The sequence below is a fragment of the Leopardus geoffroyi genome, chromosome C3 (assembly GCF_018350155.1).
Source record: "Leopardus geoffroyi isolate Oge1 chromosome C3, O.geoffroyi_Oge1_pat1.0, whole genome shotgun sequence".
Classification (NCBI taxonomy): domain Eukaryota; kingdom Metazoa; phylum Chordata; class Mammalia; order Carnivora; family Felidae; genus Leopardus; species Leopardus geoffroyi.
The window spans coordinates 71,855,438-71,869,982 of record NC_059338.1 but is presented as its reverse complement, the minus strand read 5'-3'; the positions used below and the strand labels follow the sequence as shown (position 1 = coordinate 71,869,982).

The window sequence follows — 14,545 nt, the reverse complement described above, 5'->3', positions numbered from 1 at the left end:
GAGCAAATATTACACGACAAAACTTGGAGAAAGAAAGTTGTTTCAAGAGATGTAAGTATAGGGGCGCCAGGGTGGCTCAGCGGGTTAAGCATCCGACTTCGGCTCGGGTCGTGATCTCACGGTTTGTGAGTTCAGGCCCCACGTCAGACTCTGTGCTGACAGCCCGGAGCCTGGAGCCTGCTTCGGAATCTGCGTCTCCCTCTCTCTCTGCTCTTCCCCGCTCGTGCCCTGTCTCGCTCTCCCTCCATCAAAGATAAATAAACGTTAAAGAAAAGAGAGAGATGTAAGTATAAAGGTAAAAAACAAACATACAACATGGGGCTACCGAGAGAAGCCTTAAAAAGACGCGCGTACGCGTCACATAAAGAAACGACCGGCTGCGTGTATAATGATCGACATACGTAATAATCGTCGCGCAGAGAGCGTCTCGGAGGGCGTTTAAGCCAAACACACCAGTCCCTTCAGTGAGCGTCCATGGCTGCAGTTACTTCTCATCTGCTGGGAAGGCCTAGAGGGCCACCCCTGGCCTGTTTTGCTGTCAAGGGTGGGGTGGGGCCCACGCAGGGTGGGTTCAGGAGACCGTCCTGGAGGGCTGGGGTGGGAGCAAAGGGTGACGGTGCCAGAACTGGGATCTGGTGGGCGTGTATGCTTGGGCCTAAACTGGGTCACAGGACTAGGGAATGGCCAGTAGCCGTCCACACTCTTCAAGGGAGCGCCCTGCCTTCCCTGGGCCCACGGGGTGGCCACCCATGTCTGGACCCCGCGGGGGCCCCAGGGCGGTGGCAAGCACAGGGGTCAGGGAGCGAGAGAGGGTCAGGAAGGCAGCCTGTGGATTTGGACACCCGATGGGGGAGCTTCTTGATTTGGGGCTCCCCTGCCGAGGGCCGGCAGGAGTGTCCGGAATCCTGGCTTATTCCCCAGCACCGCGCTGTCCCCTCAGTGTCCCTGCCTTCCTGGGAGACATCAGGCTGGGCGCCACGCGTGGCCCGGCCCTCACAGGACCATCCAGGCCTGTGTCAGAGAACTGGAGGAGCCACAGAAGGGTGACAGGCTTGTCCCCGGGGAGCGGGGAGCGAGTCCTGCCCTAATGCAGACCAGGCAGCGGGCCACACCCAGGGGAGGGGATGCAGGGCTTGGGGCAGGGGAGGGAGGAGTGGGGAAGATGAGTGGGAAGGGCCCTGGAAGGCAGATTGCAAATCTCTTGAGCCATTGAACTTGAGGTGCCGTGTGTGTGCGTGTGTGCGTGCGTGCGTGTGCATGCGTGTGGGTGTGGGTGCGTGTGTGTGCGTGCGTCTGTGTACGTGCGTGTGTGTGGGTGCGTGTGTGTGTGAGAGGTAGGGTGAGGGCAGCCCAGGGGAGAATTCAAGGACTCGGGACACATGGTTTTGTGCTCCCTGGAGGAGGGAGAGATGGGGGAAGGGGCGGTGCTCATCCGATAGGCCTGGAGAGCGGTGGTATTTCACTCTGGTTTTCTTCCCCTTTCAGCTGCAACCCTGAAGTGTCACGTCTGCGAGATAGAGAATAGTTTCGGTTGCACAAATCCATCAAAATGTCCTAGGGATTTTCACTTTTGTACTTCCGTTGCCGTGGTGAGTATCTCCGTGCATCCCGGGTTCACAGGAAAGTCGGTCGATCCTTTCAGCAGTTGGGGTCTGTCTGGGTTTTCTCGACAGAGAGTAACTAATGTAATCACGTTCGTTCAAGAGAAATGGAGGAAAGTCCTGAGACGTCAGAACACAGGCAGGTGACAGGCCAGCTTGCGTGAGAGCAGTGCCGACAAGGGGCGGGGTGCCAGGACGGGGCGCGATGGAATATTGGGGGCGGGAAGAAAGGCGTAGGGTTATCTGTATTTGTTTTAAATGAACGACGAAAGCCTTCATTTCAACCGCCCCACCGAGAAGTGCTGTTACAAGAGGTGTACGTAATGAGGGGCGGGGCTTACGCTATGTCCTGGAAGGAGTGTTGTGTGCTTTAAGACGGGTGGAGACCACCTCTCTGTCTCGTGTATGTCACCCGGGAGCTCCAGGCCGCATGAAGCCCCCGAAGGGGAGTGCGGAGGCCCAGCAGCGTCCAGCGCTGGGAGGCAGAGGGTCAGCCCCTTCCGGCGGGTCCGCGTTCCCGGAAACACGCAGGGTGCCGAGGGGGTGCTTGGGATTCACGCAAGCCCCGCGTGAACGTCATCACCTCGTAGGGAAAAGCGATTGTCACCGTGAACCACAGATGAGGCGAAGCCAGCAGCATGACCCGGCGGCCGGGGTGGAGCCGGGCCGTGTACAGCAGGCTCGCGGTGACAGCGCCGGCCCAAGGAGAGGCCGGCGCTGAGCCCCGGGCAGTGGCCAGGATGGGCAAGAGCCCCTTGCTCCCCTGCCTGTCCCGTGGTTACAAAGTCCAGAGCGACCTGGTGGTGAGCGGTGAGGCCTGGGAGCCTGTACATCCCCGGGCGGAGAGCCCCAGACCCGGGCTCCCCCTGCTCGTGGACAGGGCAGCCGGGGAGGGGCGGGGTGGGGCGGGGCCGCGGGGTGGGGGGAGCATCTCGTGGTCACACCGCACGCAAGCTACCCCCTGCCCCAGAAGCAGCCGTGAACACAAAGGCCGGACCCCGTCCTGGGCGGTGGGTCCACCCAGGGAGGGTCAACACAGGTGCCAGGGTCAGAAGGTAAACACGAGGGCCGAGGGCGTAGGAGCCCCAGATGGGAGGCCTGAAGAGGCGGGAACACGCGGGGTGGTGGCTGAGACCTAGAAGGCCTGCTGGTGGGTTTCCCCGGGAGCCCTCCCCCTAGTGGAGGGAGGGCTGCGCGCGGGTGGCCGGGTGACACGTGGGTGGGAGCTAATCCCCCAGGTCTCGGGAGAGCGGCTGAGTAATGCCCCGTGGACACCCGCTGGATAAAGGAGGAGGGCGAAGCAAAGTGACCGGCCCACGGCCAGGCGCTGGCGACCGCGTGCAGGCGCAGAGCCGTGTATTGGCCGTGATCGGAGGCGGAGCACGAGGGGAAGGGGCTACGGGCACTGGGAAGAGGTGACAGCTCACATCACGGGGAGGGGACGGGTGGTTACCAAATGGCTCTGCTGCGGGGGCTGCCGGGCCTGAGAACGCGTGTGGCGTAGGCGACACGGAGCCCCCAAGCACGGTGGCTGCAACGAGGGGGACAGGTGTCGTTTCTTGTTCACGTGAAGGGTGTGCAGAGGTCCGCGGCCCAGACTGTGTGGTCACAGGGAGGCGCGCTCAGCGGAGAGCCCCTGGGCCCGCAGGTCCCCCTGCTGAGTGCGGCTGCGCCTGGGGGCCGTTGCGTCAATGCCCCCGCTGTCCCGCTGGCAAATGTATACGCGCCCAGATGCGCCTGCGTGGAAAATCCAGCACCTGTGTGTAGGCTCTGCAAACACACACGAAGGCGACGTCGAGGGTCCCCGTGGAGTCTGAACGAGTCTCTGAAGCTCCACAAGCTGCCAGTCCCCGTCCTCCGGTGGCCGGACGCCACGGGTCACACAGAGGCTCACGGGAGGAGCTGGGGAGTGTGGACTCCAGATCTTGCGCTGCGGACACGGCCAGAGCCGCCTCCCCTGATGCCCACGGAGCTGCTGGCACATCCCTGAACCCACAGGCCATCTGAGGCCTCTGCTCTTTGAACAAGCATGTCCCTCTGTCTCAAATGTCATTCTGTCCCAAGCACTTAGATAGCGCCTACCAGCTCATTCCCTTTACGGAATGGATACGACCACGAGACAAAAATGGTCCAGGAAAGCTGGAGGCCAACAAATGGTGAACCAAAAATACCATTAGCTGCTAAACCCAAGTGAGTGAAGTAACGATAGGTTCTGCACAAGTACAGTTTTCCCCAGAAATGTAAGAATGGTTCAATCTTACGCAAAGATGTCTATTGCTATAATTCAAGAATGAACGGTAATAGCCGTAGATCATCACCATTCACTTATTATGATGTTTTTAAAATTCTGGAATAGAAGGAGATTTCAATGTTTAATAAAAGTTTTTCAATAATTTAATTTAGCTAAAATAAACACTTAAAACTCAGAATTCATAGAATCTTTCCAGTATTACCTCATAAATTCCTGCTAAAATATTAAAATTTACAATACATAAGAGGGACACCTGGGTGGCTTGGTTGCTTAAGCGTCTGACTCTTGGTTTCAGCTCAGGTCATGATCTCACGCTCCCTGAGTTCGAGCCCCACATCCGGCTCTGCACTGATGGTGTGGAGCCTGCTTGGGATTCTGTCTCCCTCTCTCTTCCCCTGCCCCCTTGTACGTGCACTCTCTCTCCCTCACTCTCTCTCTCAAAATAAACTAAAAATTTTTTAGAAATATTAGGGGGATTTCACGGAAAGAAAAAAAAATCCGAAGAGAACTCCTAGGAATGAGAAATCTGACAGTTGAGTGTAGAAACGTGACTGATAAAGAAACACCATGTTACACACAGATGAAGAGTAAGGCACCGGAATTTCAGCCATTAACCGCCAAGCAGTTACTTTACCAGCAAAATGGGTGTATTCAGAGGATGGCCACTCAGCTAAGCTGCAGCAGAACTCCAGGCGATCCCACAAAGGGGAGGAGCCTTCTTTCATGGCAAACAAGGAGGGAGTTGGGAGGACTGTTCTGAAGGAAAGTCCACTGGAGACCAGCAGCGGTGCAGGGTGATGAGGTTTCTGGCAGCTGAGTTGCAGGGGTGGTGGATTTCTCAGAGGCAGTGGCCACCTTTCCCTGCTGGGTGCGCAGGTGATGACTCCCTCCGGAGGCTAGAGGCTGACTTGGAGGGGGATCCCCATCCGTATCCCCCTCTGACTTCTGGAGTCCACTTTAGTGAGTTTCCCTTCACTAATGTTCACAAAGCTGAGCAAATTAATGAAACTCACAGATAAAAGGAGATGGGAAATACAGAGACTGGAATATCTGGAAACAGAAATGAACAGTCTGATACAGAAGGAAGCAAACCGCCAGAAGTGGAGGGAATGGGGGCCTGCGCGGAACTGGCAGGCAGAATCACACACTTCCCAAGGCCTCGAGGAGTAGGGGCGGGGGAGACCGGGCTATTTCTGCTCACAAAGCTTCCTTTTTCTGGGATGATATGAGCCATGGGGAGGGACGGCAGGGAAGGAAAGCCCTAGCACACAAACAAGCAGCAACGCACGTCTAGCTGCACATCCCCAGGGAACCCGCCTTCCTGTCCCCCAACACCAGGCCCCATCACTCAGTCCCTGTCTCTCCCAGGCCTTGGGGCCTGGTGGTAAACGGCCGTTATTTGGTGCATTGCATTGTCTGCACTTCAGCCTGCTGGAAACCAGGCAAAGTGTGTCGTGCTGTTGTGAGCTTCTGAGACGTGTCTCTTGTCCCTCAGTGCCGTCCTGTCACCTGACCCTCCACGGTCACGCGTCCTTCCCACGTGGGCCCTGGGACAGCGCTCCCCACTCACGTTGGGAAGCCCGCTGTGTGCCCGGACACGATGACGCGCTTCTCCTGCGCCACGTCCCGTGGCGGCTCCTGCTCACTGCAGCGCGGAAGGACGGGTGCACGCACTCGTTTCCAACCCTGCACACTCAGCGGTGAGAACGCACCGCCTCAGAGACCTTGCTCCCCGACTTGGCCTTGGCCCCTGGTCCCCACTTCCGCCAGCTTTTCCTATCGCCCACACTCTGGTTGGCAGCGTAATGCAGTGGAAATACGTGCGTGGAAGCCGCTGGATCCCAGGGCCCCTTAAGAGCCGCGCTTCGAGAAGAGGGGCCGCCTGGACCCGCGGTGGGCAGATGACGGGGGGCGGGGACAGTCCCCGCTGGGGGCGAGGCCCGAGGCGCGGCTGCAGTTGGCCCGCGGGCCTCCAGAGGGCGCCCACGACTTCCGCCGCCTGGGCCGCCGCTGGGGGTGGAGGGTCGGCAGCAGGCGGGGACGGCGTGGCCTGGGCCGCTGTGGCTTCAGCCTGCTTCTCTGCCGAAGCAAGGCGTGCCCACCGTTCGGGGCTGAGGCACGCGCACGTGGCAGCTTGCTGAAGGGGCCTGGGCAGTCGTGACTCCTCGCCCCGCCGAAGACTCCCCGGAGCAACGACCGGAGCAGGGACAGGATCCCACTGAAGTACCCTTGAAGAACTCAGATCTTGGCCCTTCCCACCGACACCCGCACGCAGCCTCCATGCTGCCTCCAGAGCCCCAGCCGCGGCTACCCCATCGCCCCCTCCCCGCCCCAAATCACGGTCAGGGCTGGGGGCCCAGCAGGAGCCAGGGCCGCGGGGCCCCTGTGACACGTTGGGGGCCCTGAGGGTGGCAGGAACCCAGGGCTTGTGTCCCCTCCTCTGAAAATGGGAACGATGATGGCCAGAGCCACCTCGGGGGAACCCCGCCTGACGTGGGTGAGGTGCCCTGGGACCCCAAACCCGGGATCCACCCTCCAGAGGGTGGGAGCCCACGCCCACAGCCCCCATTGTGGACTTGGTCCTCCCGCCACTGGCCTGAGCTCTGGGTCCGCACCCCTGAGCGCAGGCTTCCGGGTGAGAAAGGAGGGCCTGTGCACTGAGCGCCGCCCCTGCGGGGGCCACACGGGGGCCAGGCAAGCGGTGCCTCATTTCCCCGCCTGAGGAGTGGCTGGCTCGTGTCCTGGGCATTCGCTGCCCCAGAGCTGAGGCAGCAGAGCCAGCCAGACGGGGTGCCGGCCACATCGGTGCCACCCACAGTTGGGTCGCTGGAGTCCCCTAAGTGCCCTGAAAGCCCTCCCGGGCGGGGACCCTTGTCGGCTCACGTGGGCGTTCCCTGCACCCAGCCTATGATCTGGGAAGAGCGGACAGAAGGCACGTAGATCTGTGGGACTCATGGCTGCCCACTGCTTCCTGCTCTGGTCCTTGTAGAAAGGAGAGGAGAACAGCGCAGGCCCCTGCGTCTCTCGATTAGATAAGGGGCCCCATCCATCTTGCTCCCTTCCCCACCGGGGAGGAGGGAAGTGCTCACAACCCGCCAGCCCCACTCAGCCCCCGATCCAGACCCTGCCCTGCTCTCCACATCCAGCAGCCAGCAGGCCTTGCGAAATCATGGCACAAGGTGCCCATCAGTCTCCTCTGGAGGCCTCCAGCCCTGACCCCCGCTGCGGGTTTCCTGGCCTGGTCCAGGGACAACTTCTCCCATGACGCGATCAGGCCGCAGGCCCAGGCCTCCAGCGAGATAAAAGAATTGCGCTGACGGGGGGCGGAGGGAGCAGCAGGATGGCATTCGGGGCAAAGGCACGAGTGTGGCTGGCAGGGCCCTGGCCGTCCCCGGGCAGGGCACGCGCATCGGGCGCCGGAGCCGCTCCGGCCCCCAAGACGGTGCTGCCCTTCGAAGCCATACCGCGCTGTCCCGGCAACAGGTGGATGAGGTTGCTGCAGATCTGGAAGGAGCGGCGCCTGGAGAACCTTCACCTGGAGGTGCACCAGCTCTTCCAGGAGCTGGGGCCCATTTTCAGGTAAAGGCCTCCCCGCCCACCTCAGCCACAGCACCTGTGCGGCTCTCCCTAGAGGCTGCTGAGTCCGGGCCAGGCGCACTGCCGCCTGTGCTCTGCGTCCCCGGGGAGGCGGGGTGGGTGCCGAGCAGCGGGGGTTCTGGGCCTGGCACCTGGAGACTGCGGCTCTTGGGGAGGAGGGAGCACTCCCTGGCCGCGGCTGAGAGGGCAGAGCGCGGACAGCAGAGCAGGAGAGGCTTGGGTCAGACCGCGGGAGGGACTGCCCGCTCCGGGAGAGTCCCAGTCCGGGAGAAGGGACAGGCCCGGGGGAGACGGGCCGCCTTGGTCCTGCACAGTGAGGCCTGGGGGAAGGCACGGGTCCCCCAGCAGGGCTGTGAGCTTCGTCCCACAGGTATGACGTGGGAGGGACACGCATGGTGCTCCTGATGCTGCCCGAGGATGTGCAGAGGCTACAGCAAGTGGACGGCCATCAACCGTGGCGGCCGCCCCTGGACCCCTGGCTGGCCTACCGAGAGCATCGCGGGCACAAATGTGGCGTGTTCTTGCTGTGAGAGGGAGTCTGGGCGGGCAGGGGCGGGGAGGGGCGGGGCAGGGCTGATGGCAAGCGGGCCTGCCCAAGGCCCGTCCAGGTTGGGGCGGGAGAGCGGCCGCCGGCTCCCGCTGGGTGCCCACCCCTTGGGGATCATGTGTGTCCTGGGGCTGAGGAGGGGCAGCGGGGCCGCGGCCTCAGAGAGGAGGACGGATGATCGCTGCCATCAGGGAGCCCCCAGGCTGCACAGGCCTCCGTGGACTCCCCGTGCGGGGTGGGCTTCTCCCTTCCTACAGGTCAGGGCGGGAAGCCCAGGGCAGCGGGAGGAGAGTCGGGGCTAGGGGCTCGGGAACGTGTCAGCATGTGCTGGGGCCTGAGGACCCACTGGCATTGACTAGAGCCCAGGTGGCTGAGGGGGAGAGACGCCGGGGCTGGGGAGGGGGCGTTGGGGAGAAGGGGGACGGGGGAAGAAGGCACCTTTGCCCAGGAGCTAAGCTGTAGGTGGGTGTGTGTGTGAGCACGTGTGTGTGTGCGCGTGTGTGTGTGCGTGTGTGTATCCTCTTGGGTGGACAGGGGACGTGGGACCGGCCCAGAAGCATCATTCTCAGAGCAGGGAGGGTTGGAAGGAGAAGGTTGCCGGGGGCCCCTCACTCTGGAGCTGGCTGGCCCACCTCTCCCCTGCCTTCAGGGACAGGGAGAGCCCGGACAGCTGCTGACGTGCCAGCCCAGGGGCCTGCAGGTGTGCGTGAACAAACTCCACGAACCCAGGCGGCACGGCCAGGCAGAGGTCCTGGGCTCGGCCCCACCTTCCAGGGGGGCACCCTGGGCCCAGCACACAAGGCCTCCCTGAGGGAAAGGGCTGGCGCTCACACCCCCAGGCAGGCAGCCTGCCCCCTGGGACCAGTGGGCCGCTCCCTGCCTCGCCCCTTCCCCTTGGAGACGAGGAAGATGGTCCAGGGCTGGCCCCGGGCTGCTGACTCGGGCTCCCCTGAAGCGCCTCTCTCTGCTCTACAGAAACGGGCCCGAATGGCGCATGAACCGACTGAAGCTGAACCCAGACATGCTGTCGCCTCAGGCCGTCCAGAAGTACCTGCCCATGGTGGACTGGGTGGCAAGGGATTTCTCGAAGGCCCTGAAGTCGAGAGTGCTGCAGAATGCCCGGGGGAGTCTGACCATGGACATGCAGCCCAGCATCCTCTACTACACCATAGAAGGTCCGCGGGGTCAGGGTGGGAGGGAAGGGGGGTCAGGGCTCGGGGAAGCCGGGACCGGCCGGGAACGGGGCTGAGGCCCCCGTGACGCTGGCGGCCACCCTGGGCTCAGCAACCGTTCCCTGTCCACAGCCAGCAATCTAGCCCTTTTTGGAGAGCGGCTGGGCCTCCTTGGCCACAGCCCAAGTCCTGCCAGCCTGAACTTTCTCCGGGCTTTGAAGGCCATGTTAAAGTCTACCGTGCAGCTCATGTTCATGCCCAGGGCCCTATCACGCTGGACAAGCACCCAGCTGTGGAAGGAGCACTTTGAGTCCTGGGACTACATCTTCCAGTATGGTGAGGGCCAGAGACCGGGCAAGCGCTGAATGCCAGGGACACCGGGGTCCCCGGTTTCCTGTCCCCACAGGCAGGGGGAGGGCTGAGGTCACCTCGGGGGCCTTTGTGGCCCCGAGAGGCTTGGCGGTGAGGCCGGGCCGGGCCGGTGCTGAGCACATGGGCAGGGGCATGAGGAGAAGTGCCCCGGCCCCTGTCTCTCCGTGCCCCACAGCCAACAATGCCATCCAGAAAATCTACCAGGAGCTGGCCCTCAGCCGCCCGGAGCACTACAGCGGCATCGTGGGGGAGCTGCTGACGCACGCGGACCTGAGCCTCGAGGCCATCCGGGCCAACTCCATCGAGCTCACCACCGGGAGCGTGGACACGGTCAGGACGGCAACCAGCCCTGCCCTAGGCCATGGAGCCTCCTGACCCCAGGCTGCGTGCCCCCCGTGCCCGTGTCTCCTGCAGGCTCCTGTTCTGAGCTGACAGAAGGCTCTGACCTGGGGTGGGGGGCCCGGGAACTGACCCTCAAGGGAAGGGGTCTGCAGTTCCCCGAGTGGGATGCCACACTCTAGGCCCAGTGCAGGGTGGACGAGCCCAGAGACATGAGCAGCACAGACACCATTCAGTCGCCTGGGTCCTGGGAAGAGGGGAAGGGCCGCGATGCAGCTGGAGGGCTGCCTGCACCAGGAACCCTTCCCAGGCACAGAGTCCATTTGGCCCCAGGTCAGAGATGCTTCGGAGGTGACGGGCGGATGACAGAAAGGGGCGCACGGCGCTCCAGCTTGTGCAAGAGAGAACAGATGGCATGCAGCCTGGGGGTGGGGGCAGGCCGCAGGGTGTGGAGTGCAGCCAGAGCCTCCTGGCCCTCCACCTCAGGTTCACGCACCAGCATCTGTGATGTCGTGCTCTGGACCCGGCACCCGGGGCTCCGAGGAGAGGCACAGGCCTGCGGTGGAGAAACTCCCCAAATTTGCAGCCGACTCAGGGGCCGGGGCGGGCCGTCCATGTTCCGACCACAAGGTCTGGGCTGACCTGCCTGCGGGTGTCCGGGCGACAATCCTACTGGGTGCCAACGGTTTGGGGCAGTAGAACACCCCCCCATACACACCCCTGAGAGGAAGGACCCCGGAGGAGGGTGAGAACCAGGCCTCGAAGGGGCTGGAGAAGGCCTGGATCTTTACTGAGCCTGGGGACACCTTCCCTGAGGGAGTCAGGTGTTAGGTTTTAGATCCTGAGGTCCCAGATCCCTGGGATGAGTCCTTCTCCGGGCGTCCACGTCACCGCGGATCTGAGGCGACCCACCCCCAAGGGAGGACCGTCTTCCGGGGTGGAGAGGCCCCGGGGGCTGAGGTGCGTGGCCTGGGCCAAGGTCTGAGCCCTGCACCCGTGGCTCCTGCAGACGGCCTACCCCCTGTTGATGACTCTCTTTGAGCTGGCTCGAAACCCTGAAGTGCAGCGGGCCCTACGCCAGGAGAGCCTGGGGGCCGAGGCCAGGATCTCGCAGGATCCCCAGAGCGCAACCTCGGAGCTGCCCCTGCTGCGGGCGGCCCTCAAGGAGACCTTGAGGTGGGTGTGGCAGGCCCCGGCTGCCGCCTCTGTCCTGGCCCCACTGTCTGGACGGCAGTGCCCAGGGAGCCTGCCGCCAGGTCCTGGGGCTGAGAAGCGGCTTCGCCCAAGATGCAACCCTGTACCCCGTCCTGTTCTCCCGAAAGGGTTAGGAGCTCTTCTCCCCCTGGGATCCCACTTCGATGCCCCGGGCACCATCCTCGGCCGTGTCCGCCGTGTCCGGGGGCTGCTCGGGCTCAGGGAACTTTGTCTGACTCAGGAGGTGCAAGGAAGCAGCTCCTCGTGATCTAGGCTTCCCGGTGCCAGAGGCGACCCGGGAGGGTGGCTGGCAGCTCCCCCAGGCCGGCGCATCCTGGGATAGGAAGGTGGCCGAAGGGAAGCGAGGGTCCCAGGGACAGCTGAGGACCCTGTCGGGTGCCCCCATCCACAGGCTGTACCCCGTGGGGATGTCCGTGGACCGAAAGGTGGCCTCGGACGTGGTGCTGCAGAACTACCACATCCCGGCAGGGGTGAGTGAGGCCCCACAGCCCCTCCAGCAGACGCCAAGCCCGCGTGACCTTCTCACTCCTGGGGCCACCGACCCCGCCCCTCCCCACCTCTCCGCAGACATTGGTCAAGGTGCAACTCTACTCCCTGGGTCGAAACCCCTCTGTGTTTGAGAGGCCCGAGTGCTACCATCCCCAGCGCTGGCTGGACAACAGGGGCTCTGGCACCAGATACCCACACCTAGCCTTCGGCTTTGGTCTGCGCCAGTGCCTGGGGCGGCGCCTGGCAGAGACAGAGATGCTGCTGTTGCTGCACCACGTGAGCGGGCCTGGGTGGCCCGGGGGCGGAGCGGGATGCGACCGGGCAGGGCGTGGCCTGCGGGTGGGCGGGGCCTGGGGGTGCCGGGGGGCCTGCTTGGGGACCACCGGCCTCTCCTTCTCCTCCGCTGCGCCTGACCCGAAAGGTAGGGTCCAGAAAGGCGAGGGAAGGTGGACCAGGACATCGGGGTTGACCATTTGGCCAGGTGGAACCCGTGCCTCTGTCCTAGGTGCTGAAAAGCTTCCTGGTGGAGACGCTCAGGCAGGAGGATGTAAAGATGACCTACCAGTTCGTGTTCGTGCCCTCCACCCGCCCCCTCCTCACCTTCCGGGCCATCAACTAGTCACGTCACCGCGCCGTCGGGCCAGCGGTGCCGCCAGCCCCCTTCGGCCTGCCCCCGGCCACCCTTGTTTTCTCCCACGGACCCTGCTTCTGGAGCCACAGCACTGTCCAGCCGGCGCCTCGCACCGAGGGGCAGGGGGATGAATCTGGCCGCAGGTCCTGCCTGTGAGCCCAGTGCCACCAGCGCCTTCTCCAGCCAGGAGCACCATCGGAGGGCCTTGGCCCCCCGTCGCCCCCAACACTAGCTCCAGGGGCTTCAGATCCGCCCCCACCCCCACCTGCCTGTCCAATCTCATATCCCCTCTGTCCTCAACCCGCCCCCACGCAGAACAGACAGGTTGGCGCCCCTGTCCTGCTCACCGCCACTCCAAAGGCCAGACTCTTTGTCTGCATTGGTCTTGCCAGCCTAGGCCTTGAAGCTGGGCCGTGAGTCGTCCCCCTACCTGCTCTGCTCAGTCCACCTGGGCTCCTCCCGGCCCTGCCAGTGCTCTGGGACTGTGACTGAAGCACCCAGCCGAGGGCCTGGGTAAGCAGGTCAGGAGTATTGTTTCTTACAATAGCCACCGAGGAGCTGAGGTGGACATCTGGGCCCATGAGACTCCTCTGAAAGCAGGGAGGGTGGTGATCTCCTCTGGCGGGCTGCAGGGTGACAACAGAGAAGCCACCTCAGCCAGGCACAGCCACACGCTCCCTTCAACGAAGCCGTCTGTGTGCCGTGCCCGGCTGGCCTCCCACAGTGGCCCTCAGGACAAGGGCCACCCCTGACCTCATGGGAGGAAGGGGTTTTGGACAGCTGTGAGGTGGCTGGGATCTCCTAGATGGCAGGAGCGAGCAGCCTGTCCCACGCTGCCTGCAGCCAGGTGACACCTCCGGCGTGGAAAGGGGCCGGGAGGCAAGGGTGAGTGGTGGGGTGGCTCTGCTCCCCCTCCTTCCCCACCCCCACCTCACTGGGGGAGAACTGGGCACTCAGCTCACAGCAAAGCAATGACGGAAGGGCCGCACGTGCCTGGGCCAGCCCCGGGCCCCGCCGAGTGGCCCGCTGGCGTGTGTTCCCCGTGCGGACTCCCTGGAGGAGGAAAGAGTGTGCGCCCTCCTTGCTGGGCCCGGTGCAGGAGGGCTGCTGCCGGGAGGAGGTCTTCTCCGTGCCCCAGCCAGGCGCAGCTGAAGGGCACGTGGAGGCAGGAAGAGAGGGCCCTGGGGACCCTGGGGGCACACGGACACAAGCTGGAGCCTGGGCTTGCCATGCCGGCCCAGCCCTTCTCCCGCCGAGCTGTGGGGTCTTCCCGCGGGCACTCTATGCAGCCATTCCCCTTTCACAGGCCCCAGGGAGGCAGGTCGGCCTTGGGAAAGCACAGCTGCTTCAATAGGCGCTCAGCAGGGGGATTGTGGCTCCTGCCACTGCCAAGTCTCCTTCCCTGAGGCCCTGCCCTGTGGGGACACCTGCTGGCTGCTGGCGGGCAGGCCCGGAATCCAAACTGCTCCCCTGGAGGCAGTGTGTGTGAGTCCCTCTGTGCAGCGGGGCACAGGCTCTCCTGATCTTCATGGCAGCCCTGGCAGGTGAGCACCGGGACTGTCCCCGTGTCGCCCGCGGCAAAGCCGAGGCTCAGAGAATTCGTGCAGCCGCACGGCCTCGCGGCTCATCCCTGGCAGAGATGCCAGCGGAACCCTCGCTGCCGGGCCCGCCTCTCGAGGCCTTGGTGCCTCCTCCGCCTCGAAGGACCTTGGAACGAGAGTGGCGTCACACACCTTGCAAACATCCTGCAGTGAAAGCGTCTCCGGGTCGTTTCCTGCTTCTCTGTGCTCCTCCGGCCGTGCTGTAGGAGTGCTTCGTGGGGGTCCCTTTTCGTGTAACCTGCGTGCCATCTCCTGAGGTTTGGCTGTGGGTGTCTGTTGGGCTCTTTCTAAAAATCCTTCCTCTTACCTGGAGACACCGTGCTTAAGAATCATCATCTTGTGCCTTGTCATTCTTTCCATACACAAATAGCCTTGCCTTTAAAATCCGTGACCTCCGAGCGCGGCTGGGCGGCTCAGTCGGTTGTGCATCCGACTTCAGCCCAGGTCATGATCTCATGGTTTGTGGGTTGGAGCCCCACACGGGGCTTTGCACTGACAGCGTGCAGCCTGCTTTGGATTCTCTGTCTCCCTCTCTGTCTGCCTCCCTCCCTCTCTCTCTCTCTTTCTCTCTCTCAAAAATAAACGTTAGAAAAATCCTCAAAAATAAAGTAAAATTCAAATGAAATAAAATGAAATAAAATAACAAAAACCTGACGTCCACTCCCGGGACATCTGGTCTCCCGGCAGGTGGGGCCTGGGCCCAGGCTGTGCTCCACCTGAGCCTTTAGGT

At 63.1% G+C, this 14,545-nt stretch overlaps 1 protein-coding gene across 2 annotated transcripts; it reads left to right on the top strand.

Moving 5' to 3' along the window:
- Positions 1-7,192: 7,192 nt before the first annotated feature.
- On the top strand, positions 7,193-13,185 carry LOC123586547 (cytochrome P450 11B1, mitochondrial-like). Of its 2 annotated transcripts, XM_045455789.1 has the most exons (9): positions 7,193-7,431; positions 7,820-7,975; positions 8,972-9,171; positions 9,301-9,504; positions 9,716-9,870; positions 10,889-11,055; positions 11,486-11,564; positions 11,662-11,859; positions 12,089-13,185. In XM_045455789.1, exons 1-9 carry the CDS (start codon positions 7,193-7,195, stop codon positions 12,200-12,202), a joined length of 1,512 nt encoding a protein of 503 aa, XP_045311745.1. In that variant the 3' UTR covers positions 12,203-13,185. The 2 variants fall into 2 exon arrangements, with proteins under 2 accessions (XP_045311745.1, XP_045311746.1); XM_045455790.1 differs by lacking the exon at positions 11,662-11,859.
- Positions 13,186-14,545: the final 1,360 nt, after the last annotated feature.

Excerpts from the sequence above, each read along its gene's own strand:
- LOC123586547 (XM_045455789.1), top strand. The coding sequence starts at position 7,193 with ATGGCATTCGGGGCAAAGGCACGAGTGTGGCTGGCAGGGCCCTGGCCG. Across the intron at positions 7,976-8,971 it reads AAATGTGGCGTGTTCTTGCT|AAACGGGCCCGAATGGCGCA; the intron begins GTGAGAGGGAGT and ends TCTGCTCTACAG. Across the intron at positions 11,860-12,088 it reads TGCTGCTGTTGCTGCACCAC|GTGCTGAAAAGCTTCCTGGT; the intron begins GTGAGCGGGCCT and ends CCTCTGTCCTAG.